This window comes from Sciurus carolinensis, chromosome 3 (assembly GCF_902686445.1).
Source record: "Sciurus carolinensis chromosome 3, mSciCar1.2, whole genome shotgun sequence".
Taxonomy (NCBI): Eukaryota; Metazoa; Chordata; class Mammalia; order Rodentia; family Sciuridae; genus Sciurus; species Sciurus carolinensis.
The window spans coordinates 54,117,370-54,142,209 of record NC_062215.1 but is presented as its reverse complement, the minus strand read 5'-3'; the positions used below and the strand labels follow the sequence as shown (position 1 = coordinate 54,142,209).

At 43.1% G+C, this 24,840-nt stretch overlaps 1 protein-coding gene across 1 annotated transcript; it reads left to right on the top strand.

Annotated features, from left to right (window-relative positions):
• Nucleotides 1-4,628: 4,628 nt before the first annotated feature.
• On the top strand, nt 4,629-12,530 carry LOC124980592 (polyunsaturated fatty acid lipoxygenase ALOX15-like). Its single transcript, XM_047546325.1, is given in 14 exon segments — nt 4,629-4,766; nt 6,237-6,479; nt 6,581-6,769; nt 6,913-7,015; nt 7,214-7,362; nt 7,970-8,140; nt 9,220-9,277; nt 9,280-9,428; nt 10,751-10,837; nt 10,936-11,105; nt 11,275-11,402; nt 11,867-11,967; nt 12,088-12,254; nt 12,350-12,530. Coding segments are annotated over 14 exon segments (2,034 nt in total).
• Nucleotides 12,531-24,840: the final 12,310 nt, after the last annotated feature.

Below are 24,840 nucleotides of genomic sequence, written 5' to 3'. Positions count from 1 at the left end.
GTTACATGTTGTGTTTACATTCCTGAAAACCTGGACAATGTTAAAGTTCCCAAATAAAGGCCTTGTCCTTTCCAGCCTTTGCTAGGTCTAGTTATGGGAACAATTTCTCAGTTCTTCCACCTCCTGGTGAGAGATTGACTTCTGTCATTTTCGTGATACTCAGTGGCATGCTCCAGATGCTGCAACATTTACTTTGTACTAATTTCATTTCAGTACTCATGTCTTCTTGTTCTTCTATCATAGAAGCACCCACCCCCAGATGACTTTACAACCTGCTCTTCCCCAACCAGACTTCTACCTTGGACCCCTCGATTGACCCGATTTTTTTAAAAAAAGAAACTCCAAACTGCTTGCCCCTCACTGCCCCCTTTCAGCTTCGAAGCAGCCAGAATGACCGACGCCCCCTTTTCCTTAAAGCAGTTGGGAGTTCCTATAGCTAAAGGGGGGAATAAAGCCAGAATTAAGGACAGGTAGTTAGTGTAGAAATAGGGAATCGGGTCAATTCGAGGAAATGAAGCCATGAAGCCATCTGCCTTTGAAAATGTCAAGGATCTCCGGAGCCCATTGATTACCAAATTTACCTGCCTTTATCAAGGACTGCAAGCAAGGAGATGCTAATTAATGTCCCCTGGGCCCTTACCTGCCTGAATCACCTTGGCCCTCCCCCTGCCCATGGCTTCTCACTTAATGCAAAACCAGGCCTAGTCACGTAGAGAAAGGTAAGGGGGGAGAGAACTGAAGAACAAAGGAAACTTTGACCTATAGGGGATGTAGGGTGCGCTCACTTCTTGGGACTTTTGGAATATCAGCCATGGCCCCCTTCTCCCTGCTGGGAGAAGTCTGTATTATTCCCTTTAAACAATCCAAACTATGGTCCTTACTCAACAGTACCAAATGATTAAGCAAACTGATAACCGAGGCAGGATGGACAAATGGATATAAGATTCTATCCATGATAAAGAAAAGGGGGGAATGAAAGGCCCCAGCTCCATGCCTCAAACCCTGAGTCGAGGCTGAGCCCCGCTCCCGTCCTTGGCGGATAAGGTTTCCAGGCTACCGCACATTCCTCAGACAAATATCCCTCTTAAGCACAGGGGCCCAACAGTCCTGTTTGTCCTTGAGACAGTTAGCAGCACAGTTACATTGATAAGCAGGAACCATGAGAAAAAAAAAAATAATAATAACCTTACCCTTAGATGGCCAATAAGAAACCTGTTACTTACCCCGCGCGAAACCTGCCCCTTCACCCTATAAAAACCCTGTACCCCAAAGCCCGGTGTGCCACTTCACCGAAGCTCCGGCTGAGGTTTTGCTGCGCACCCGCAGGCGCCTGTGTACCTAATAAATAGCCTCTTGCTTTTGCAGCCAGTGTTCGTGTGATTTTCCTTGGACAGGGGGACGGAGGGTCTTTCAGACTGATACTACCTTTGTTATTAATCTTTGTAACCAAAGATTATTGTTTCAAAAATTTTATGTCATCTTCCTCATTTTGCCTTTAAATATCTTTGGCTTCCTTTCTTTCTCTTTGTTTTCTCTCTCTTTTTCTTTCTTTCTTTGTGGTAATTGAATCCAGGGCACTCTGTCATTGAGCTATATTCCCAGCACTTTCTATTTATTTATTTTTTGAGACAGGGTCTTGCTAAGTTGCCCAGTCTTGCCTCCAAATTGTGGTCCTTCTCCCTCAGCCTCCCAAGTCTCTGGGATTACAGCCTTTACCTACCTGGCTATGTCTATGGGCTGCCATGATTTGCATATCCAGGATAGCAGTCCCTTGCTATTCCTGAATCAACACTGTGTTTTGGAGAGTTGGTTTTTTTGTGGCTCATTTTAGACTGATGGGCAACAAACAGTTGGATGGTTTCTGAGAATGCTCTTCTTTGCTCTTAAAATGAAAGCATAGAAAGTAATGGTTCTTCTTTTTCCACCAGATATTGTCTATATGGGATTATTAGAACAATAGCAGTTAGTACATAGTATCACCATAACATAAAGAGAAACTAACTCATGAAGAATGACAGAGTTGAAATACAGGGGTAAAATCAAAAGAAAGCAACCTAAAATAACTTGGTTGCTTGATAATATCGTTGAACCACTGACCCAAACAACTCTAGAGTCAACCTACCATATGAACTTCTTGTTTCCTAATTTTTCCCGATTGTTTGAACCATTTTGAATTTTTATGCTACTTGAAACCAAAAGCATTCTGACACATTTATCTATTTCAATTAATCATATTTATTGCTTTATTTTTGCTATTCAAAATATAACAATGTGGCTAGTGGGAGCCCTTGTCATTAAACATCAAGTCCTTTCTGTACTGTCTGTGACTTTCTTTCTTTCTTTTTAAAAATTTTTTAGTTGTCAATGGATCTTTTATTTTATTTATTTATATGTGGTGCTGAGTGTGGAACCCAGGAACACATGCAAGACAAGTGCTCTACCACTGAGCCAAAACCCCAGTCCATGTCTGTGACTTTCTTGAGAGCTCCCTTACCTTTTAACAACCAGTATGTTCCAGGCTTATTCTGAGTTTTACCTGCCATATGACATGGAATCAGCTGTCCTCCAAGGGTTCAGATTTCTTTAAGTGGAGAATAATACTGTAGACCAAAATCAGGGCTCTAAGAAGTTATGTAGGCAAAAAGGACCAGTAGCTTTGGGGTCCCTGTTAGTAGTGATAGAGCTGGAAAGGGTTAATTTTCCTTATATACAAATAGTTGCTACAAGTAAATAAGAAAAAGACAAAAACCCAATAGAAAAAATGAAATAGCAGTTCACGAAAAAAGAAATGTAAATATCTTCTACAATATGAAAAGAAGCTTATCTTTAGTTATCATAAAAATGCAAATTAAATTAAAACAGGGTGAAAACCTATCAGTAGAAGTGGTTATTATCATGCATCGACACAGGCTTTCTCATACCCGGTCCACTGATGCAAGTGTAAATTCATACAACTTTCTATGGCAGGGAATTCAGCATTTTCTGCCAAAATTACACATACTTCAGGCTGATAAATTCTATATCTAGGATTTTGTACTACAGATATTGTTAAATATGAGAAATGATGTATGCACCAGGTTTATTCCTTTCAACAACAAAAAAAGTTACAAAAGATTGTTGATAACCTAAATGTTTACCAATAAGGGACTGATAGGTTATAAAAATCTGCAGCAAAACTATAGCTACCTTCACAAATAACAAGGAAGTTTTTAATGTACTAATATGAAATGATTTCCTGATTTATGTTGTACTATGGAAAAAAAAGGTGCAGAACAGTGTATAAAATATGCTACCATGTGCAGGAAAAGAACAAAAATGATAGACATACATTTGCTTGGGAATGTGCCCAGAAGAGACCACCAACAATATGAATTGGGTGGGTTGGGACCAAGAGTGAGTATCACTTTGTACCTTCTGAATTTTGAATCGCAGAAATGTAATTTTGCTAAAAAGTAAACGAACCAGAAAATACGCATTACCAACATATTTCCATCAACTTCATGTGTTACCAGGTTTATATTATTCCATGGCATGGTGGCACCAGAGTTTATTTTACTATTTGTCTATTATTTACATTGCTTAATAGTATTTGATTACCTTTGTCTTCCCAGAAGGAATAATTTATTTATAATTGATTTTTTCAGTTCAGTGTGTTTCAGAAAATGCTCATTGACATCCTCAAACCCAGACACTGTGCTAAATCCAGGGGAGAAAAAATCGAATTGTGTGGGGAATTTGGTTCCTGCTAAGAGGGGTGCTCACATTAGTGGGAGATACAGGCATACAAATTATCACTATGCATTATGAAGTGTGCAATAGTAGAAATATGTACAAGAGGGAAAGTTGATTTGCTCTGGCTCAGTGAGAGAGGTAGAACTGCCAGGGAAGACTTGGCTGAAATACTGGGGTTTAATCAGTGTTTGGAAGGATGCATGGAATGTCATAGGAGTGGGTAGGTTCTTGGAGAGAAGGGGGGGCGGGGTCTGTGGAACACATGGCTTCAGTCCAATGAGGAGGAGCAGGTGATGAGTAAGGGATGCTGTGGGATGAGGAGAAGGAGGGCAGATAGGGTTAGCACGGGTTTTGAATATCAAGAAGTTTGATACCTGCAGATAACAAGGAAGGCAGAGGCTTTTCAACTCCAAAGTAATGAGCATAAAGAAGGCAAAGTGTACAAAAGTTGATAGAATTCTTCAAATGCTGCGGAAGACCATGACTCCTCATCCACTACATTTCCGCTGTAACCTTAAGCGGGTCCTCTGGCATGGGAGAAGCAACTTGCGAGGTGTGTGTGTGTGTGTGTGTGTGTGTGTGTGTGTGTGTGTGTGTTTAGGTGGAGGAGGACTTCCCAGTCATCCCGGATTGCCCCAGTATCTGCCCTAGGCGCTCACTCTTCTCATTGGGTCTTGCTGGACCAGGTGTTGATTCCTTCTCGCATGTTAATCCTCTTTTGAGGGCTGGGGCTGAGCTCTAGACTGATACCGCTGGGAGCCCCTGAACATATCCAGGCGAGGTTGGATGGCGGTGTGCCACCGACATCGCCACTCCTGAGAGGGCGGGGTCTTGGATTGTTATTTAGTGCTTCCACCCTTCTTCATTCTTAGAGGGCGTGAAACTCTTTGAGCAAGATGGGTGTCTATCGCGTCCGCGTGTCCACTGGTACCTCTGTCTACGCGGGCTCCAAAAACCAGGTGGAACTGTGGTTGGTCGGCCAGCACTGGCAGGCTGCGCTCGGGGCCAGCCCGAGATCAGGTGAGAAGCAGGAAGCCCGGTGGGGTGGGCTGCGCCCCTGGCGCGAGATCAGGCATGTCCCAGCCGGCCTCCTCTTTATCCCAGAGGAGCATGCGCACATAGGCTCAAGGGGGTCTGCCGGGTGTAGCGCCTTAGAGGTTTTCGTGGCATACAGTAAACGTTCAAAAACTGTTCTCGCTGCTTGGCTTCCTTGGAATTGAGGGTGTACTCCCCCGCACCCCTCATTCCAGAGTTCTCACCAAACATTGCGGCCATGCTAGCAGCCGTCTGTCCTGTTTTCTCTATTTTAAAAAGCTGCTATTTCAAATATTCTCTACTGTTGCTAGATCTCTGATTTTGGGGACTTGAGATGGGCTGGGGGAAGGGTGGGAGAAAGGAGGCAAGACCTGAGAACTCAATTTCCCGACCCATTTCTCTCTGCTCACATTTACCGGGTGTTCTTAACGTTCCTGTTACGTTTTTTCACCCACCGACCCCCAAATTCCCATCACCCGTCCAGCTTTCTCCCAGACCCCCAGATCCGAATGCTTGCCTCAAATTTTAGAGGAACGTGCAGAAAGGAGATCCTCCTCTTTCTCATCTCCTAGACCTCTCTTGTCTTTTCTCCCCTGGGCATCTCCCCCATCACTGATCTGATAAGTGCCTCACCCTGATCACCAATGTTCCCTTGACCTTGTCACTTCGCCCTCTTAGCTGGCTTCCCCGCCTCTGTTCCAAACCCTCCTGAAGCCAATTTCTCCCCGGTATTCCCAACCTTAAAACAATTTTCTTGCTTAAAACATTTGAATGGCTCCCGCTTGTTTTCAGGGCCAAATCCAAACCCCTTGGCTTAACTTTTGAGACTCACCATCGGTCCTGCCCCTCCCCTTCTTCCCTGGCACTTTGTGCTCCAGTTCCACCAAGCTCTCGGTTTGCCTCTGTTCTCTTCTGGGTCTCTGCTTGGAATGCCTTTTCCTTGCCTTTGCCTTGCTCTCACAGTAGCTGACTAAGCCCTCTCCACCTCCAGACCTCCTCTTGGATACAATGTCCTCTGGGAAAACTGCCGCCAGGTCAGGCAGGGTCTGTGACAGCCCTTAGCCTTGGCGGGTCTCACTGTAACTGTGGGATCAACCTCCTCTCCAAGCTTAACTGTGAGCTCTCCAGCAGCATCAGGGTTCCCAGTGTTCTGCCCCGTGCTTGACCCAATCAATGACAGTAGGGAGGAGATACAGCAGTAAGCTAAGAGAGCTTACTGGAACACTGGCTTAATCCATCTCCTGTCCCCTACCTTCTCACTATGGGTTGAGGTATCTGCCAACCCAGAATGGGGTCTTGGGGCCCCCTGCAACAATGTGCACTCCCTTTTTCTGGCTCCCCTTTCCCTGAGGTCCCAGGAAAGCAGTCCAGAGGAAGCAGGATTCAGCACAAGTACCCCATCCCTCAGACCATACCGATTCTGAACCTCTTTAGCATCAATGTTGAATTGTTGCCTACAGGAGCAGGAGTTCAAAGTGGACGTCTCAGAGTACTTGGGTTTGCTGCTGTTTGTGAAACTGCGCAAAAGGCACCTTCTTCAGGATGATGCCTGGTTCTGCAACTGGATCTCTGTGCAGGGCCCTGGAGATGGAGGGGCTGAGTACAGGTTCCCTTGTTACCGCTGGGTTCAGGGTAACTGCATCTTGAGACTCCCTGAGGGTACTGGCGAGTACCAGGGGCGAGTGTGTGAGAAGGCACAAGAGAGACTGAGGGTGTGGAGGGAGCGGGGCGTGCAGGATGTGGAAGCTAGAGCCTGGAGGGCAGGGCTTGTTAGGGAGTTGTCAAAACAGAACGTTGCTGGCACAGGTGTCAGGTTGACCCTCTGGAATACCAATACCTGATTTCATTTCTATCCCACAGGTGGGGTAACTGGAAGGCTGGATTAATCCTGAATGTGCCTGGTACTAGTTTATCTGACCTCCCTGAAGATGAACGATTTCTGGAAAACAGGAGAGTCGACTTTGAAGCTTCACTGGCCATGGAGTAAGACCAAGGGGGCCTGGTGAGAAGGACATATCTTGGTCTAGCGGAGGCCAATAGGATTATGGACTGCACTGGACTGACTAGTCCAAGATAGGTGTCTGTGACTATAATGTTTTGTTCTAAGAATAAGTGTCAAACTGTTTGCCCTTTTCTTTCCTGAAGACTGCCGACCTGGCTGTCAAAAGATCTGTGAATATTCTGAGTAACTGGAATGATGTGGATGACTTTAACCGGATTTTCTGGTGTGGCTACAGCAAACTGACTGGTCAGTTCCCTACCCCAGTACTTCTCCCAGGAACTTTTATCACCCAGATCCCATCCAGTATGGGTTAATGAAAGAACCAGGTTTGGGAGACCAGAGATTTGGATCCCCTGGTAGGCTGGGGTCAAACGAGGATGGTTTGTGTGAGTCAGGAGGACCAGGAACTCAGATCCTATAGCACACTGGACTGCCATTCCCCAGATCGAGTGCAGCAGTCCTGGAAGGAGGATGCCATCTTTGGGTACCAGTTTCTTAATGGTGCCAACCCCAGGCTGCTGAAGCGCTCCATTCAGCTTCCTGACCGCCTAGTGTTTCCTCCAGGGACAGAGGAACTGCAGAAGGAGCTCAAGGTATGAACCCCAAGGATATTGAACAGTAAAATGGGGCTGGTGTTAGTATCAACTGTACTATAGTAGGGTCTATATACTGTGTATGTGGGTTGCAGCCCATTTGCAAGAAGGAATCCTACAGGAAAAGTCCTGAGCTCCATGGCTTTTCTCTCCACATGAGAACTGTGCAATTGTGAAGAGGGCGTGTATGAGGTGGGATAGTTGATAGAGTCAAAATGAGGTAGTGGGACTGGGCCCCGGTGCTATGAATTCAGGGAGGGTGCAGAATAATCAGGGCCAGAGGAGTGCAGAGGTTAATCAGGAGTCAATATGGGACAATTGATTAGAGAAAAATTGTGGGATTACAGGGTCAGGCCGACTTAGGTTTGAATCTTGGCTCTGCTGTTTGTAAGCTGTGTGACCTCAGACAAAATGCCCAACTTCTTCAATTATCTGTTTCCTTTTCTGTAAAACTGGGACTTATTCAAGTAAAATGTATAAGAGTTTCATGAGATAATATGCACAAAATCCTCTACCTGGTACAAAGTAGGTGATGAAGACAAGTCAGTTGCCTTCTCTCTCTTCTCCATTTGGGGAATTAGGGTGAGAAGAAGACACTTATGCTGAGAAATCCCTTGCCCTCTCCCCTACCCAGGGAGGCACTTTGTTTGAGGCTGACTTTTCCTTGCTGGATGGGATCAAGGCCAATGTCATCTGTAGTCACCAACAGCACCTGGCTGCCCCTCTGGTCATGCTGAAACTGCAGTCCGATGGGCAACTCTTACCCATGACCATTCAGGTGAGAGGACTTGGGATTTCTGCTTCCCATTGGTTAGCTTTCTCAGATCAGCCCCTTGTTCAAGTTCATGGAGGACCCACTCTTTGCAAAGTCATCATGCTAAGAAACGGGAGGAGTCATTAGAGGAGGATGTGGGTGAAGTCTTGATTTTAAGGGTTTTGCATCCTCACTGGAGTGGTAGACAGTACTGAAGACAGAGACAATCTGACAGGCGTGCCTTGAAGAGGGTCAGGACTTAGACAAGCAGGAGGAAGGGAAGGACCTATCCCCAGGGGCAGGATGTGTTGGGCAGAGAGACGGAGGTGGAGAAGTCAGGAGATTCTCTGCAATTGGAGTTGGGGAATAATATGAGGTGAGAGGATAAAGTCTAAGCCGAGCTAAGGAGTAGGGACAAGGGAAGCTGGGAGGCTGTTGTGAAAGATACTGTGGACACACTAGAGGGGCAGTTGTGTTTAGTGCCAGGCTTAGGATCTCATGCCAAAGTTCTGGGAGGTAATAGGCTCCCCTGTGGATAGTAGCTATAGGGATGGAGAGGAAAGATGGATGGGAGTGCAGAGGGAGAGTCAACTGGCCTGGATTCAAAAAGAGAGGAAAAGGGTGTCAGTTCAGACAAATAAAAAGGAAAAGATGCTTGGGTAGGGTTTTGACTTGCCAATTTTGAGGCAATGGGAAAAGTTCAAATTGTCAAGCAGGCAGCTAAGGACTGGAGACTCAATCTTCTGCATGGAGGTGGTATAGAAAGATCAGAGAGAGAGACCGAGATTTCTGAACAAGACTGTGGGATGAGGGAAGCCAGGGCTTTGAATCTTGTTCACACTGAAGGGACTTATAGGGGAAATGGAGGCTGGAGAAGGCAGTGGAAGCACAGTTTCTGCAGGAGGCTGAGGGCACTGAGGCTTGTCCAACACCAATGGATAGGAGAAGGAGGAGGGTAATGGTGGCTGGAGTGGGAAGATGGAGAAAGACAAGCAAATGTGGAGGAGGAAGGGAGAGGTGACCTGCCAGAGATGGGGAGTGGTGGGCGCCTGACACTCAGCTCCACTTCCAACTCTTTCTTCCCACTCCTGTCCTTGTTCTAGCTCCAACTGCCAAGAATCGGCTGTACTCCACCACTGCTATTCCTGCCCACAGACCCCCCATGGTCTGGCTCCTGGTCAAATGCTGGGTCCGCAGCTCTGAATTTCAGCTTCATGAGCTGCAGTCTCACTTTCTGAGAGGACACTTGATGGCTGAGGTCTTTGCTGTGGCCACCATGAGGTGCCTTCCATCAATACATCCTATCTTCAAGGTGATACCCTACTCCCGACTCTCTTGCCTGCTTCTTTTTCCACCTCACTGCATATTCCCACCTCTGGAGGGGTCCCTGTGTGATAGTCAGAACTTTGTGAGAATGAGCCAATGGAAAACAAGAGAACAAGGGCGTGTCCTTCATTTTAAATTGCTGTTGTCACCTCCCAGTCCTAAGGGGGTGAACATGTTCCTTGGGGAGAGGAGTGAAAAATATTACTGTTTTCATCTACAAAGCACAGATATTCATACATACATGCTAATAACTGAAGATTCCATCCAATCAGAGGGGACCATGCAAATAACATAAAAGACTTCTAGGTATTCTTTGAAAAGTTCTAAAATAGTAACATAGATCAGTCAGAGGGGCTTAAGCCAGGTTTATTGTAGACAGTTAGGGCAAACATTCACTCATTCAAAATGTTCTTTGGATGCCTACTGTTGGCAAGAACCATTCTAGATGCCAGTAGTAACATCTGGATCAGACAATGTCCTGATCTTTTTGGATTTTCATCTCCAATAAGGGCAAGCAGACTATAAAGATTGTGTTGCAATATATGGGCTGAGACAAATACAACCCAGGGAATCAGAGCAGGGTGATGTGGTGGTGAGTTTAGATTGAGTGTCAGGAAAGGCTTCCTCAGGAGGTGGCTTAAGAAGGTGAGACAATGAGAAACCAGACAGTGAGATGTTCAAGGGCCACCAATGTTCCAGGCTAATGGGACAGCCTGTGAAAAGACTGTGACATAGGAAGGAGCTTGGCTTGTCTGAAGAACAAGTGGATTAGGGGAGACGGAGGCGGGAGATTCTGGAGATAGGCATGGGTTTCACTAGGTCTTCCCCGGGGGGACTGTTATTCCCCTCCAAGGGTGTGTGTGACAATCATTGGGTGTGTGTGTGAAAAAATATTATCTTCATGTGTAATATCTTCATAGATATGATAGCACATAAACAGATATACAGTCTATTTCTAGCATTAACATTTCATGGATGAATGTGAGATTAGGAAAAAATGTCTCAAAAAGATTCTTATCGGGGGCTTTAATGAAAAAAAAATTGAAGAATATTCACCTAGACTTAAAAAAGAATATGAGGAGAAAAGGAGAAAGATTTCTTTCAGTTATCATAAGGCATTAAGCCAGTGGTTTGTGGAAAGAATTAGGCAGTGCAGAATAGTAGCAAAATCTTGGTGTTGAGGGGCCACTGAGCCCAGGTCTGTGTTTTTCCTGAAGATCTGTTCCTTTCTCCTTTTCTACCCTGTTTCCTGCTGGGTCCTGCCACAGATATCTTTTGACTTTGCCCTTCCCTGCTTCCTCCTTCTAGCTTATAATTCCTCACCTTCGATACACCATGGAAATTAACCTTCGGGCCAGGAATGGGCTGGTCTCAGATTGTGGAGTTTTTGACTAGGTATGGGAAAATTAAGGGGGATTCTGATTCTGGGTTCACTCTCCTTTCTGGTTCCAGCTTCAGTCGCCTTGACTTGTCTGTCTGTCCTCACTTCTCAGGTGGTGAGCACAGGTGGTGGAGGCCACCTGGATCTGCTCAAGCGTGCTGGAGGCCTTCTGACCTATAGCTCATTCTGTACCCCTGATGACTTAGCTGAGCGGGGACTCCTGGAAGTCAAGTCTTCCTACTATGCTCAAGATGCACTGCAGCTCTGGGAAATCACCTATCGGTAAGGCAAGCGGGAAGGCAGGGCAAGTGGAGGTGAGGATGAGGGTGGAGAAAAAGGCTAGGAGAACAGGAGGGCTGTATTTTGGTTGGAGAGCTGGATGCCCTGACTTGGCCATGTGAACAAGGAGCCGAGGGCTTCAGCTCTGTTGCCCTGACCTCTTATCTGGCAGATATGTGGAAGGAATTATGGATCTGCACTATAAGACAGATGTGACTGTGAGAGATGACCATGAGCTGCAGAACTGGTGTCGAGAGATCACTGAAATTGGGCTTGGGCTGCTAGGGGCCCAGGACCAAGGTAATAGGAGTCCCTGTCCTCAGAGCTATAAGAAACCTCTCCAGAATCCTCTCTTCTTATATAGAATCTTCCAGAAGCATTTCCAACCCATATAAAATCCCCAAAGCCCTCCTAGACACAGTTGGAGTAGTGCTCAAAAATGCTTAACAACTGGCTCTCCAGAAAAAGAACCCTGACTTGTAGCATTTGCCCACTTCTGTGACATAAATATCCCCACTGTGGCTACCAGCTTGCTGAACAGCTGAGAAGCTGACATCACAGTGAGCCAACCTCAGTGCCCCCTGATGGGATCCTCCCAGCAGAGCTCCTCCTTTCCCCCACCCACCCGCTCTCATGTCAATTTCCATAGGTCACTGAGTGTTGCTGATTCCCTTCTTACCTGCTTGTTCCCCTCTCTGTGCCTTGTCTCTCAGTTCTGCTCCTATGCCTGACCCCACAGCTTTAACTCTCCCCACTTCTTGTAGGGTTTCCCACCTCTCATCAGTCTTGGGCCCAGGCTTGCCACTTTGTCACCATGTGCATCTTCACCTGCACTGGGCAGCACTCCTCCATCCATCTGGGCCAGGTACTTAACCTGGGTAACTGGGAGTTTGCGGCCTCCAGTGGGGAAGGGAACTGTATTCAGGTGAGCCCAAGGGTTTTCATGCTTAGCAGGCCTTGATTCTAGATCTCGGCTCCTCCTTAGCTGGATTGGTATTCTTGGATCCCTAATGCACCCTGCACCATGTGGCTGCCTCCACCAACCACCAAGGATGCCACTATGGAGATGGTGATGGCCACACTACCTACTGTTAATCAGGCTACTCTCCTGATGTCCATCATTTGGCAGCTTGGCAGATGCCAGCCCATTATGATGAGAACCAGATGCCTGGGGTCCTGCGGAAGGAGGCAAAGAGGGAGGTGTGGTGCCCTGAATTGGGATCATAGGTGTTTTCTGCTCCATCCCAGGTGCCTCTGGGTCAGCATGAGGAGGAGTATTTTTCAAGCCCTGGGTCCAAGGCTGTGCTGAAGAGGTTCAGGGAGGAACTGGCTGTCCTGGATAAGGAAATTGAGGTCTGGAATGAAAACCTAGACATACCCTATGAGTACATGTGGCCCAGCCTGGTGGAAAACAGTGTGGCCATATGAGTGTCCCAAGCTTTTGGTTGTTTTAGTTCCCCTCCACCCAAACCACAGCCCCACACCTTAGTGGCTGCAGTCTGTCCTCCTAAGACCTCCCTTTTCCTATGTCCCAGCTTTCCCAAAAGTGACCTTCCCCTTGTCTACGCCCCTGTGAACACATTTCACTTTAGATGCACCATCTAGGCACTTCCCTCCCCTCCTCCATCTGTTCCTCTTTTCGCCCTCCTTCTCTTTGCTCATCATTCAGATCTTCCATAGACCAATAATAGCTACCTTTTAAAAACTACTTAAGAATATGATAGGGTGGTAGTATATATTGCCCCACACATTTTATGAATTGAATTTGATTCTGAACCTAAATTTTAATAACAACAAAAGATATTTGACACTAATGATAGGAAAGAACTTAAACCCAACTATTTTAAATAAAGTGTTGCCAAAAGAATATAAAGCGTTTAAAACATTTTTTAAATTTCTAACTGGATAGGATTTATCATGTGTCCTGAAGCCAGACATACCACAAGGCAAACCATTAAAACAGAGATTTATAAAAAATGTTGACACTCAGAATTTTCATTTTATGGCTCACTTAGAAAATGATAAGTGAAGGTGAGCTGGTCAAATTTAAGAAGATGCTTCTGGCTGGAGATAGTTGGTTTCAGGCTTCAGCCAGAGGGATTCATATCTCTAACCTATTTGCAGTTTATCCAATGGAAAGTTCAATATTAACATATTTCACTGGAAGAATACTAAAAATTTAATGATTGTCTTAGTGAATACAGTAATAAAATAAAATCCAACTGCTGTATCTGGGTAAAATTTACAAAAAAAAAACTTGGGTGTTTTGTTTTTTCATATGATAATCCATAACCATCCACTTAAAAGCAGAAACTAATAGTATACACAAAACAAAAGCATTTCCTTTACAATATGAGCAAAGTTGCTTCTTGCCCTGATTCTATTTAATCTTGCAGAGGTCATGGATGATACTTGGTCTGATTTTTTTTTTTTTTTGTACTTAGAATTGAATCCAGAGGCATTTTACCACTGAGCTACATCTCCAGTCCTTTTCATTTTTTATTCTGAGACAGGGTCTTGTAAAGTTGCAGAGGCTAGTTTTGAACTTGTGATCCTCCTGCCTCAGTTCCCTGAGTCACTGGGATTACATGTGTGCACCACCATGCTCAGTTTAGTCTGATTCTTGAAGAAGAATTAGAAATAAAATAGTTGAGAGTTGGGGGAAGAATTTAACAGTGGAATGTAGGAAAATCTACAAAGAGGCAGGAAGGCAGAATATTGGCAAATGCAGTTTAGGTTATAAGGCAGGTTCTTCTTATACAATGTATTCACAGGAACAGAAAGGTGTGACCTTGCAGCTGGGTTAAAGAGAACTGCCCTGGAGAGGGCGTAGCTGGGTGTTGAGACCAGCCAGGCACAGTGGCACACACCTGTTGTCCCAGTTACTTGGGAGGTTGAGGCAGGAGGATTGCAAGTTCTAGGTCAATCTGGGCAAATTAGTGAGACCCTGTCTCAAAATAAAAAAATAAAAAGGGTGCTCCTGAGTTCAATGTCCAGTACCGGGAGAGAGGGGGAAGGTCCAGAGAAGACCTGACTTTCAGGGCCCTTCTTCAACCCTAACCCATCCACGCCACAGAGCTCTCTTCCTCCTTTGTCTGCTTGCTCCTTTCCATGCCAATCTCTAGTCAAGGGTTCTTGAGTGTGGGACGTCATGGTGAGGGGTCTGTGAGAAGCTAGAGGAAAGATATGGGGAGTTCTGCAAAGACACCTGATGGCCACAAGACTAGGTATGGAGAAAGGGGAAAGGGAAAGGATGACTCCCAGGATTTAAGTCTGGTTGGGGGGCGGGATAGTTTTTAATCTTAAATTTTTACAATTGCTACATAATACCCAAACAAAAATGTGCATAAAATTTGCACATGGGTCCTGCTTGATGGGTCATCACCAAGAGCAATGGCCTAGAGCAAGAAAGAACACTTTGCAAGCACCCCAGCAGCACACACGTGCCTACCAGTATTACCCTTGATTTTAAAAATGCATTTTTTCCCAAGTACTGGAGATCGAATGCAGGGCCTCATGCATGCTAGGTAAGTACTCTGTCCCTAAGCTACATCTCTGGCCCTTTTTCAGATTTTTATTTTGAGGTGAGGTTCTTTCTAACTTTCTGAGGCTGGCCTAGAACTCAGGATCCTTCTGCCTCAACCTGCCAAGTACCTGGATTCCATACACCACGATTACTGTCTCTTGACAGTGGTTTGTTTTCTGTTGCTTATCTCTGTACTCCATAATTTTTAATAGTATAGAAGATAGTGTGTCTACAGCATAGACTGAAATAAATAGCACTCATGCCTAGAAATGGGCTTGCTCTTCCTTCTGCGAGGCCATGGCAGTGGGGCATTGAGTCAGGCTTGTCAGGAGAGAAGCTGGACTGGGTTCTGTTGGGTTTGTTCACTTCAGCACAGCACCACCTTCCAGATCCTCTGGTGATACCTTTGTGCTTAGGGCAGGGCCAGGGCACCAGAGGTTTTGGCAATGTTCCCAGGCCATCATCAGCTTCCAGTCTTTTCTGTTTCTGAATAGTGGAAGGAGTCTCTGTCCATTTTCTCACAGTGGCTGCTCGTTAGCCTGGTGGTGGGGTGGGGGGACAGCAAGGGACTTTCTCTTTGGCAGTGGTCTAGCTTCAGTTTCAGGAGGCCCTCAGTATGCCTGTGTCTGGGGCTCTCTCTGAACCAGCAACTCCTACATGTGGCAGCCAAGCTTTGCCTGTGTCTTCAATGGGTCCTATGTGGGAGAGAGTTCCTGTCCCCTCTCTCAGGAGTACAGAGCCTCTAATAATGTTGATATGGAATCATCAGCTGAGGGGTGTTCCCTACCCTTCCTCCAGGGATCTAGAGTGTTGTTTGTTCTCCTCTTCCATTGGTCTTCTCCTATCCTCTGTGGTGAGTGTGTGCAAGTGCCTCCCTCTGACAGCTTAGGTATTGTGCTCTGTAGGGAAGAAGGTTTCAGGCAGGAACTTCAGAAATCCTGCTGTGGTTGTTGATGCCACCCTGCAGGTCTGCACCAGGGAGGGAGGCTCTCTCTCATCTTTTGTCATGTCCCCAGTCTTTCTCCTGAGCACATTGGGGGAAGTTGACAGAGAAGAACTTGTGAGTGGGTATGAATTTCCCTTGTGTCTGCAGCTCCCAGAAGTTCTATGCTTTCACACACTCACTCTGCCTTTAGCAATAAGTTAAAAAATTTAGCTGTGTTATCACTTGCTGGTATGGTGGTCCTGTCAGTATTTCTGATCCAGCACAGGTGCCTGCCTCTCAGAACTTGCAGGGGCTACTCTGTATTCACACATCAGGCTATGTGGTTACCTTTTAACCACGATTGTCTGATGCTTTCAGGAAAAGTTATGATTGTGTTTATAATGCTTTATTTTGTTAGGGCGGAGTGCTGCATACCCAGGCTTTCTGTGAATATATTTTGATAATAATGGCACTTTCCTTCTTTTATTTTCTATAAGTTTTTTCCTTCATCAGGAATATTGATTTATTCCTATCATGCACTAATGACTTGGTAGGAGTGATTGAAAATCCATGTCCTTATATGGTTCATATCTGGTGAGTTGTGCTGAAATCCCTGAAGTAATAGAGTTTTTAAATAGTTTTCAAGCTGGGCATGGTGGTGCTCATCTATAATCCCAGATGCTCAGGAGGCTGGGCAGGGGGATCAGGAGTTCAAAACCAGCCAGCAAAAGCGACGTGCTAAGCAACTCGGTGATACCGTCTCTAAATAAAATATAAGGAATAGGACTGGGGATGTGGCTTAATAGTTGAGTGCCCCTGAGTTCAATTCCTGGTACCCTACACCTCCATCAAAAAATTTTTTTTTCAGTACCACAGCTGAACTTTTTCTTTTAAATGAAAATTTCATACATGAATCTGTGGCTACTGTTTGTCTCTTTGGGGAGATATTATGAAAGTTTGGGTGGGGAAATTCAGTTTAGTCTGCTTTGATATATACAGATTATTCCTCAAAAGTAATGTTAGAAATTTTGACTTCAGTATTTAATATGGGTTGGAAATATATACATATATGTATATATATTTATCTATACATACATACACAAATATGTATACATGTACTAATATATTCAGCAAAAATGATAATCTTTGGGGAATTAAATAATTTTTATCATTCATTTAAAATTAATCAGTTTTTTCTATTATACATCCTGTTATTTTTTTTCATAAAAGGAAATAGCACTAGGCTTAATGAACAAGATTTTAATAAAAATATTTATTATAAAAATGAGTTGTTTTATATATAACCAGGAAAGTATTAATCTTAAATATTTGAAAATTAACCAAATTTTTGCCTAATGAAAGGAGAATTAAAAGGAAAAAAGGTTGATCATCATTATTTCCATTTGAAAATACAAATTTGACTTAGTACTATTTTTTTATATATACAGTAATAGCATTTGTTGACAAAAGAATGGTATCAATTGTGAAAACATATTTTTATTAAAGAGGACAAGTTCAGAGAGGGTTTTCAAGATGGTGGACTAGAGGGCAGCTGCATTTCATGTTGCTCCAGGATGCAGGATTCAAAAGAGGAGATAGTGAGAGACTTGGGACCAACTCAAAGCTGCCAGGTGAGTCTCTCCCGTTTGGGGAGGCGTCCCGGATGGGGCGGTAGCCCCGGAACGCAGGGAATTTGTGAAGTAGAGTTGCTTGGTGAGACGCCCCTCCCCCCCGCTGGAGTGGTAAACACGGACAACTGGGAACTTTGCAGAGGAAGCTGCTCAGCACAGCGCTTGGACTTGGAGCAACCACTGGGGCTCCAGGCGGCTGCCTGAGGAGGAGCTGCATAGTGAGCTGTTTGGACTCAGATCGATCGCTTCTGAACACCGGGGGATTGCCCGGAGGAAGAGGAGAAGCGCGGCGGGTCGCTTGGTCTAGGAGTGACTGCATCAGAGCCACAGGTGGTTGCCAGAGGAAGAGGCAAGTGGTGAGTTGTTTGGACTTAAAGTGACCACTCCTGAACACCAGTGGCCTGCCTGGAGGAGGAGCGCGGTAGGTCGCTTGGTCTCTGAGCGACCGCTCCTGAACACCCGGGGGGCCTACCCCGAGGAGGAGGAGGAACAGGGCAGGTCACTTGGACTCCAAGTGACTGCCTAGGGCTACGGGCGGTTGGTGGGAGGAGGAGACGCGAAGTGAGTTGCTTGGACTCCTAGTGACTGCATCAGAACACCGGGCGACTGTCCGGAAGGAAGAGGTGTGTGGCGGGTCTCTGGGTCTCGGAGCTATTGTATGGGATTCCAGGTGGCGGCTCAGAGGAGGGGCTGCATAGCCAGGTGATTAGGTGCAGAGCAGGGTCCCAGAACCCAGGCAGCTTCTTGGTGGAAGAGCCGCACAGAGAAACGCCTAGGGGTGGAGCGAAGTTTCCAGGACTGCGGGCAGATTCTCTGAGGAGAGGCAGCCTAAGGAGACTCATCTGTGAAGGGTGAGGCTCCCAGGCCCAGGACGTAGGTCCGGGCCCCTGGGAACGTTGCAGAGGAAGACAGCCCAGCCCAGGCGGTAGTTGTAGATTGAGGGGAACCTCTAGGAGGGGAACTGACCAGCGAGACCTCCCCACCGGGTGAGTCTTCCCTGCCAGGTGAGGTTTTCCCACAAGGACGGTAAAACCAGAGACACAGGCTCAAACAGGCCTTGCCTCAGCCCGCAGCCTAGTTCCCCTTTGGATGACCATTGGTCAACAAGTGGAGGCACCTCTGCCCACTATCAGGGAATATACCCCACCTGAGGGTCACCAACCCTAGAGAGGCAGCTTCCTTGTGGAGCACCGCATTATCAACTTCCTTCAAGACTGCAGGCTACTGAAGGATAAGAGGGGATATACTAGCAATCTTCAGGGACATTATAAGTCAATAGAGGAAATCTGCAATATCGTAATGACCCACTGATTCCTGAACGATATGAGAAAACAAGGGAAGAAAATGCCCCAAACAAATCTAGATGCTACATCAATAAAATCCAATGACAGCATGGCAGAAGAAATGACAGAAAGGGAGTTCAGAATGTACATAATTAAAATGATCAGGGAAGCAAACAATGAGATGAAAGAACAAATGCAGGCATTGAATGATGAGATGAAAGAGCAAATGCAGCATTGAATGATGAGATGAAAGAGCAAATGCAGGCATTGAATGATAGCACTAATCGACAGTTAAAAGAGCAAATACAGGAAGCAAAAGATCATTTCAAATGTTAGAGATATTGAAAAAAAACCAAACAGAAATCCTTGAAATGAAGGAAACAATAAACCAAATTAAGAACTCCATAGAAAGCATAACCAATAGGATAGAACACCTGGAAGACAGAACCTCAGATATTGAAGACAAAATATTTAACCTTGAAAACAAAGTTGAACAAACAGAGAAGATGGTAAGAAATCATGAACAGAATCTCCAAGAACTATGGGATATCATGAAAAGGCCAAATTTGAGAATTATTGGGATTGAGGAAGGCTTAGAGAAACAAACCAAAGGAATGAACAATCTATTTGATGAAATAATATCAGAAAATTTCCCAAATCTGAAGAATGAAATGGAAAATCAAGTTCAAGAGACTTATAGGACTCCAAATACACAAAATTACAACAGACCCACACCAAGGCACATTATAATGAAAATACCTAACATACAAAATAAAGACAGAATTTTAAAGGCTGTGAGAGAAAAGAACCAAATTACATTCAGGGGGAAACCAATACGGATATCAGCAGATTTTTCAATCCAGACCCTAAAAGCTAGAAGGGCCTGGAACAACATTTTTCAAGCTCTGAAAGAAAATGAATGCCAACCAAGAATCTTATACCCAGCAAAACTTACCTTCAAATTTGACGATGAAATAAAATCATTCCATGATAGACAAAAACTAAAAGAATTTACAAAAAGAAAGCCAGTATTACAGAACATTTTCAGCAAAATATTCCATGAGGAAGAGATAAAAAACAAAGAAGCAAATCAGCAAAGGGAGGAATTATCCTAAAGGAACTGTCAAATAAAGGAGGAACCAAGGTGTGTAAAAAAAAAAAATAAATAAAATTTAAAAAATGAACCAAATGACCGGGAATACAAATCATATCTCAATAATAACCCTGAATGCTAATGGCCTGAATTCATCAATCAAAAGACATAGACTGGCAGATTGGATTAAAAAGAAAGATCCAACAATATGTTCCCTGCAGGAGACTCACCTCATAGAAAGAGATACCCATAGACTAAAGGTGAAAGGATGGGGAAAAACATACCATGCATATGGACTCAGCAAAAAAGCTGGAGTATCCATCCTCATTTCAGATAATGTGGACTTCAAGCCAAAGTTAGAAGGGATAAAGAAGGACATTTCATACTGCTTAAGGGAAGCATAAATCAGCAAGATATAACAATCATAAACATCTATGCCCCAAACAGTGGCTCATCCATGTATGTCAAACAAATCCTTCTCAATCTCAGAAACCAAATAGACTACAACACAATAATACTAGGTGATTTTAACACGCCTCTCTCACCACTAGACAGATCTTCCAAACTAAAATTGAACAAAGAAACCATAGATCTCAATAACACAATCAATAATTTAGACTTAACAGACATTTATAGAATATACCATCCAACCAAGAGCGAATACACTTTCTTCTCAGCAGCACATGGATCCTTCTCTAAAATAGACCATATATTATGCCACAAAGCTAATGTTAGCAAATACAAGAAGATAGAGACACTACCTTGTATTCTATCAGATCATAATGAATTGAAGTTAGAAATAAATGAAAGAGTAAAAAACAGAAACTACTCCAACACCTGGAGATTGAACAATATGCTATTATATGATGAATGGATAACAGAAGATATTAGGAAGGAAATTAAAAAATTATTAGAGGTCAATGAGAACAAAGAAATATCATATCAAAATCTCTGGGACACTATGAAAGCAGTACTTAGAGGAAAATTTATTTCATGGAGCGCATTTAATAAAAGAAGTAAAACTCAACAAATAAACGACCTAACACTACAGCTCAAAGCCCTAGAAAAAGAAGAACAGACCAATACCAAAAGTAGTAGAAGACAGGAAATAGTTAAACTCAGAGCTGAAATCAATGAAATTGAAACAAAAGAAACAATACAAAAAATTGACAAAATAAATAGTTGGTTCTTCGAAAAAATAAACAAAATTGATAGACCTTTAGCCACACTACAAAGAGAAGATGAGAGAAAACCCAAATCACTAAAATTCGGAATGAACAAGGAAATATCACAACAGACACGACTGAAATACAAAACATAATTAGAAGCTATTTTGAAAATCTATACTCCAACAAAATAGAAAATTTCAAAGACATCAACAGGTTTCTAGAGACATATGAATTGCCTAAACTAAACGAGGAGGACATACACAATTTAAATAGACCAATTTCAAGTAATGAAATAGAAGAAGTCATCAAAAGCCTACCAACAAAGAAAAGTCCAGGACCAGATGGGTTCTCAGCTGAGTTCTACAAAACCTTTAAAGAAGAGCTCATTCCAATACTTCTCAAAGTATTCCATAAAATAGAAGAGGAGGGAACCCTCCCAAACTCATTCTACGAAGCCAATATCACCCTGATACCTAAACCAGACAGAGACACATCGAGGAAAGAAAATTTCAGACCAATATCCTTAATGAACATCGACGCAAAAATTATCAACAAAATTTTAGCAAATCGCATACAAAAACATATTAAAAAGATAGTGCACCATGATCAAGTGGGTTTCATCCCAGGGATGCAAGGTTGGTTCAACATCAGGAAATCAATAAATGTCATTCACCATATCAATAGACTTAAAGTCAAGAATCACATGATTATTTCGATAGATGCAGAAAAAGCATTTGATAAAATACAGCATCCCTTCATGCTCAAAACACTAGAAAAAATAGGGATAGTGGGAACATTCCTTAACATTGTAAAGGTCATCTACGCTAAGCCCATGGCTAATATTATTCTAAATGGTGAAAAACTGAACGCATTCCCTCTAAAAACTGGAACAAGGCAGGGATGCCCTCTTTCACCACTTATTTTCAATATCCTTGAAACTCTAGCCAGAGCAATTAGACAGACCAAAGAAATTAAAGGGATACGAATAGGAAAAGAAGAACTCAAACTATCCCTATTTGCTGATGATATGATTATATACTTAGAGGAACCAGGAAATTCCACCAGAAAATTTTTAGATCTCATAAGTGTATTCAGTAAAGTAGCGGGATATAAGATCAATGCACATAAATCTAAGGCATTTTTATACATAAGTGATGAATCTTCAGAAAGAGAAATTAGGAAAACTACCCCATTCACAATAGCATCGAAAAAAATAAAATACTTGGGAATCAATCTCACAAAAGAGGTGAAAGACCTCTACAATGAGAACTACAGAACACTAAAGAAAGAAATTAAAGAAAACCTTAGAAGATGGAAAGATCTCCCATGTTCTTGGATAGGCAGAATTAATATTGTCGAAATGGCCATACTACCAAAAGTGCTATACAGATTCAATGCAATTCTAATTAAAATCCCAATGATGTACCTTACAGAAATAGAGCAAGAAATTATGAAATTCATCTGGAATAATAAAAAACCCAGAATAGCTAAAGCAATCCTTGGCAGAAAGAGTGAAGCAGGGGGTATCGCAATACCAGATCTTCAACTCTACTACAAAGCAATAGTAACAAAAACGGCATGGTATTGGTACCAAAATAGAAAGGTGGATCAATGGTACAGAATAGAGGACACGGACACAAACCCAAATAAATACAATTTTCTCATACTAGACAAAGGGGCCAAAAATATGCAATGGAGAAAAGATAGCCTCTTCAACAAATGGTGCTGGGAGAATTGGAAATCCATATGCAACAGAATGAAACTAAACCCATATCTCTCACCATGCACGAAACTAAACTCAAAATGGATTAAGGACCTCGGAATCAGACCAGAGACCTTGCATCTTATAGAAGAAAAAGTAGGGTCAGAGCTTCAACATGTCGGCTTAGGACCAGACTTCCTCAACAGGACTCCAATAGCACAAGAAATAAAAGCAAGAATCAACAACTGGGATAGATTCAAACTAAAAAGCTTTCTCTCAGCCAGGGAAACTATCAGCAATGCCAAGGAAGAGCCTACAGAGTGGGAGAAAATCTTTGCCAATCATACTTCAGATAGAGCACTAATCTCCAGAATCTATAAAGAACTCAAAAAACTCTACACCAAGAATGCAAATAATCCAATCGACAAATGGGCTAAGGAAATGAATAGACACTTCACAGAAGAAGATCTACAAGCAATCAACAAACATATGGAAAAATGTTCAACATCTCTAGTAATAAGAGAAATGCAAATCAAAACCACCCTAAGATTCCATCTCACCCCAATTAGAATGGCGATTATCAAGAATACAAGCAACAACAGGTGTTGGCGAGGATGTGGGGAGAAAGGTACACTCATACATTGCTGGTGGGGCTGCAAATTAGTGCAGCCACTCTGGAAAGCAGTGTGGAGACTCCTTAGAAAACTTGGAATGGAACCACCATTTGACCCAGCTATCCCACTCCTTGGCCTATACCCAAAGGACTTAAAATCAGCATATTACAGAGATACAGCCACATCAATGTTCATAGCTGCTCAGTTCACAATAGCCAGATTGTGGAACCAACCTAGATGTCCTTCAATTGATGAATGGATAAAGAAACTGTGATATATATATATATATATATATATATATATATATATATACACAATGGAGTATTACTCAGCCATAAAGAATGATAAAATTATGGCATTTGCAGGCAAATGGATGAAATTGGAGAATATCATGCTAAGTGAGATAAGCCAATCTCAAAAAACCAAAGGATGAATGATATCACTAATAAGTGGATGATGACACATAATGGGGGGTGGGAGGGGTTAGTGTTAGGGTTAGAGTTAGGTTTAGGGAGGGGGGCAAGAATGGAGGAAGGAAGGACTGTATAGAGGGAAAAGAGGGGTGGGAGGGGTTGGGGGGAAGGAAAAAATAACAGAATGAATCAAACAACATTACCCTATGTAAATTTATGATTACACAAATGGTATGACTTTACGCCATGTACAGAGAAACAACATGTATCCCATTTGTTTACAATAAAAAAAAAAAGAGGACAAGTTCAAACGTATCTGACAGTGGAATGAAATCAGTTAGTTTTTCCAGTTCCTTTTATACCAAAGAACCAAATTAAAAGCATGAAACTCTTAAGTCTACAGGTTTGTCAAGTTTATTCTTCCTGCTTTTGGGTCAAGCCAAGTATGTTTCTTGATAAAGTCATCCTTTGTGAGCTCTTCATTCTTTTCTTCATTTCTTCCCCACAAGACATTGTTCCTTATCCTTTAATGTTTTGTCTAGGGTGGAAGATAATTCTGTTTTAGTTTGCCATACCTATTTTATATATTTTTTTTTTTTTAAATTTTTTATTGGTGCTTTATAACTGCACATAATGGTGGGATTTGCTGTTACATATCCGTACATGCACACAGTGTAACATTACAATTTGGCCAGTATCATTCCCCAGTATTTCCACTTTCTCTTCCTTCCTCTCTTCCCCTGGTCCTTTTTCTCTTTTCTACTGAGATCCCTTTGATTTTTATGAGACTGCCCCCCCCACCTTTCCTTTTCTTTTTCCCAACTTCCGTATATGAGAGAAAACTTACTACCTTTGACCTTCTGAGTTTGTCTTTCTTCACTTAACCTAATATTCTCAAGTTTTCCATTCATTTTCCTGCTAATGAAAATTTCGTTTTTCTTTATGGGTAAATAAAATTTTTTTGTGTATATATACCACATTTTCTTTATCCATTCATCTGTTGATAGACACCTAGTCTGATTCCATATTTTGGCCATTATGAATTGTGCTTCTATAAACATGGGTATGTATATATATATCACTGTAGTATGATGACTTTAATCCTTTAGGATAAATACTGATGAGTGGTATAGCTGGGTCATATGGGTCATTACTAGTCTTTTGCAGAATCTCCATACTTATTTTCAAAGTGGTTAATTTACAGTTTACCAAGAGTGTTTGTTTGTTTGTTTGTTTGTTTATTTATTTATTTATTTATTTATACAAGGGATTGAACCCAGGGGTACTCTACCACTGAGCCACATCCTCAATCCTTTTTACTTTTTATTTCGAGTTAGGGTCTTGCTAAGTTGCAGAAGTTGGTCTCAAAATTACTATCCTCC